The sequence below is a fragment of the Aulonocara sp. 'chitande type north' Nkhata Bay genome, linkage group LG19 (genome assembly GCF_057382095.1).
Source record: "Aulonocara sp. 'chitande type north' Nkhata Bay isolate Kocher_YH1m ecotype deep benthic linkage group LG19, A_spYH_male_GT1.1, whole genome shotgun sequence".
NCBI classification, from domain to species: Eukaryota; Metazoa; Chordata; class Actinopteri; order Cichliformes; family Cichlidae; genus Aulonocara; species Aulonocara sp. 'chitande type north' Nkhata Bay.
In genome coordinates this window covers 1,013,748-1,017,215 of record NC_141362.1, presented here as the reverse complement: position 1 = coordinate 1,017,215, position 3,468 = coordinate 1,013,748, and the positions used below count along the sequence as shown (strand labels likewise).

The 3,468-nt window shown below is 45.6% G+C and overlaps 1 protein-coding gene across 1 annotated transcript; it reads left to right on the top strand.

Annotated features, from left to right (window-relative positions):
- The first annotated feature begins 588 nt into the window (after window positions 1-588).
- gsc (goosecoid) lies at window positions 589-3,091 on the top strand. The gene is made up of 3 exons (XM_086275164.1): window positions 589-1,087; window positions 1,892-2,151; window positions 2,735-3,091. Exons 1-3 carry the CDS (start codon window positions 772-774, stop codon window positions 2,882-2,884), a joined length of 726 nt encoding a protein of 241 aa, XP_086131290.1. The 5' UTR covers window positions 589-771; the 3' UTR covers window positions 2,885-3,091.
- The last annotated feature ends 377 nt before the right edge of the window (window positions 3,092-3,468 follow it).

Below are 3,468 nucleotides of genomic sequence, written 5' to 3'. Positions count from 1 at the left end.
TGACCCCCAGCTTTAATACAGCGTGTTTCAGGGTGACATTTTCATTTAGTCATGCAGGAAGGCAGAGGAGGTAACAGGTAAAGCCCCGGTCACACTTTCACCGCACTCATGCGCACAGATTGTTAATCTAATGGTTTCTTTGTTGTTAAGTAGTCCTAAATGGGCCATTAGTGATAGATATTAATGAGCAACAAAATAACCGTCATGTCTGCTCACTGCTCGAGCTTTAGCGACTTTCTTGCTTTGAGTCAGTAATGATGTCAGAGTGTCCAGAGTGATGGGCACAGCTCACGGAGACCGGTGCACTGGTTTTATGAGGACTTTGATCTGTGCTGAGGGGCACGTTGAAGCAGCCTGTAAACGCTGCTGTGATGTCCTGCACAAAGTCTCGCTGACACCGCGATAATCGGATTACTCTGTAGGAAGAGCCCCCGCGGCCCAGTGACACGTTTCTAAAAGTCTGCAAACACTCTGGATTATCTTAATTGAATTAATTCAATACACAGCTCCGTGGCGCGTTCACGCAGCAAGACGAGCGCAAGGAGACTTGTTGCTGTGACGTCAGCAGTGTATAAGAACAGCCCCGGACTCAGGCGGTTCCCCCAAACCTCCTGTCCGTATTCTCCAGCAGAGAGAGAGAGCACACACGAGTCCCGGAGCCGCGATGACGCAGTTGTAGCTTACGTTCTCCCGGAGCACGGAATCCCGTCAGTCCAGGACGCTCACAGCTGGTTCCCACTTTTCGGAGAGTTCCCGCCGCACACCGGTGTGATGCCCGCCGGGATGTTCAGCATCGACAGCATCCTGTCCGCGCGGCCGAGCTGTAAGGAGCCGCTGCTGCTGCACCGGAGCGGCCCGGTGGTGCTGTCCGCCGGCCTGACGGACTCTCTCTACGCCGACTACAACGGACTGTATTCAGCCACGTGCGGGCCCGTGGCCCCCCCGGTGCAGCCCGTGAGCGGGAGCAGGATCGGATATAATGGCTACTACTACAGCCAGCTGCACGTCCAGGGCGCCGCGGCAGGGCCCCCGTGCTGCGGCTCCGTGCCCGGCCTCAGCCCGCAGCAGTGCCCCTGCATCCCCACAGGTAACACGGCCAGTCACAGAGTGTCACAGACTCAGCTAAGACCTACGCAGTGAAGGATCCGCCACGGGAACTTTTTTTCCCCCTCACACTCTGTATTTCTCAGAGAAAGCATCTGTGGAGCGAAGTAGCTTCCAGGCCAGAGGGCCCATCAGCCTCTAGGTCAACGCGCGTAATTCCACCGTGAAGTAATTATTCGTTATTAATACAAATTAATTACAATCATGCGTAATATTTCATCGCTTGCGAGCACTATCTTACAATTAAGATTCAGTGTAAACACGCCTGAAATACGCGTTTGTAAAATTATTTCAGACTCCATGCTGCATTTCAAAGCTTTGTAAAAACTCGCAAATGTTCACGTGTGATGTCTTTTTGTGAGACATTACTGTCGCTGCTGTTTCGCAATCAGGACGAATATCACCGAGCTGTTCTGGATTCATACACAGGAAGCAGAAGCGCTCAGGCACGTGCGCGAGCTTAACTTTGAATACAGGAAAGACTGGAGCTGAGCTTTTCCATCGCTGGGATCTGTTTTGGTGTTTCCACACATTCTGTCATGCATAAAACAGCCTCTTCCACAGTTCATTTAATGTATTTTATTTTATTTTATTTTATTTGTTTTGTTTTGTTTTGTTTTGTTTTGTTTTGTTTTGTTTTGTTTTGTTTTGTTTTGTTTTGTTTTGTTTTGTTTTGTTTTGTTTTGTTTTGTAGTAAAAAACGGAGTGATTTTAATACGCCAAATAATTGAGTGTATATATAGGGTTTCCACCCAGCCATGATGTGTGCTGTCTGTCCGTCATGCAGGCTATGACAGCCCGGGCTCGGTGCTGATCTCTCCGGTGCCCCACCAGATGATGTCCTACATGAACATGAGCAGCCTGTCTCGGACCGAGCTGCAGCTCCTCAACCAGCTGCACTGCCGCAGGAAGCGAAGGCACCGCACCATCTTCACGGACGAGCAGCTCGAGGCTCTGGAGGGCCTCTTCCAAGAAACTAAGTATCCGGACGTCGGCACTCGCGAACAACTTGCCCGCAAGGTCCACCTCCGCGAGGAGAAGGTCGAGGTCAGCGCTTTTATTTTTAAAAGCTATCTTCTTTCAAAGCTTTCACTCCACTCATAAACACACTCACGTGCAGTGAGTTCTAAAACCCGGCTGACACGCGCTCACAATGTTATTATTATTATTGAATAATAATAATAATAATAATTAAAGTTTGCTCACCTTTATTATTATTATTATTATTATTATTATTATTATTATTATTATTATCTTTTTTGTTGCTTCAACAAAATTCACAAAAATCACTATGTTAGAGGTTGTATAATATTGAACAGAAATGTAATTTAATTCAATTTTATTAAATGTTTCTGTTTGCAACAGTTTATCTTCTGCCCTGATTCTGAAAACAAAGTCGATGCTTATCTACAATGTGCAGCAAGTAACACTGCTTCAAAGCAAAAACAAAACAATAACAACAACAACAAAACAATAATCATCATCATCATCATCATCATCATCACCATCGTGATAGTTATAATAATCCATTGAAAACAATAGATTAAGAATAAGGGGCTGAGCTGTGGCCGTGCTCAGCATCAGTCGCCACACAGACACGTTCAAAGTGTGCTCTCTCTCTGTCACGCAGGTGTGGTTCAAAAACAGACGTGCGAAGTGGAGGAGGCAGAAAAGGTCTTCATCGGAAGAATCAGAGAACTCTCAGAAATGGAACAAATCCACTAAAACGTCCGCGGAGAAACCCGAAGAGAGTAAGAGCGAGGTGGACTCGGACAGCTGATAACAGAGCGGACCTAACACGGCCTCATCGGCTTGTCCCGTGGAAATCGATGTGGACCCCGAGACATTGTGGTGGTGTGGTGTTGCCATGTTGCACAGTTGTATATATATCTACATTTTATTATTGACTGTGTTCATTATTTAAATTTAATTTAAGCTGCTTTTGTAACGTTCCACACACAGGGATGAGACGCCCTCTGAACTGACTGACATGTGTGAATATATCGTGATGTTCTCTATATGTGATATTTTCATGGATATTAAATGTTGTAATTCTATCATTATTATTACTGTTCTTTTGTCTTTGGCAAAAATAAGAGAAACGTATAAAGGACAGATAAATGTGCGCTCATTTAAACAGTGTGCGCTTTCATTCTGCGCTCGGCGGCAGAATCACAGACTGAAAAGAGCTTGTAAACAGGCTGTGAAATATAGCGCGAAGAAAACGAACGTTCTGGGGTTTTTTGTTTTTAGCTTCCAAAACGTCAGGGAGAAAAGCTGCTGCAGGCCTCCACATATAAAAGCCTTTATGTGAAAGTAAATGAAATGAAAGATGATTTTATTGTTATCACATCTGAACTGTGG

Excerpts from the sequence above, each read along its gene's own strand:
- gsc (XM_086275164.1), top strand. The coding sequence starts at position 772 with ATGCCCGCCGGGATGTTCAGCATCGACAGCATCCTGTCCGCGCGGCCG. Across the intron at positions 1,088-1,891 it reads GTGCCCCTGCATCCCCACAG|GCTATGACAGCCCGGGCTCG; the intron begins GTAACACGGCCA and ends TCCGTCATGCAG. Across the intron at positions 2,152-2,734 it reads TCCGCGAGGAGAAGGTCGAG|GTGTGGTTCAAAAACAGACG; the intron begins GTCAGCGCTTTT and ends TCTGTCACGCAG.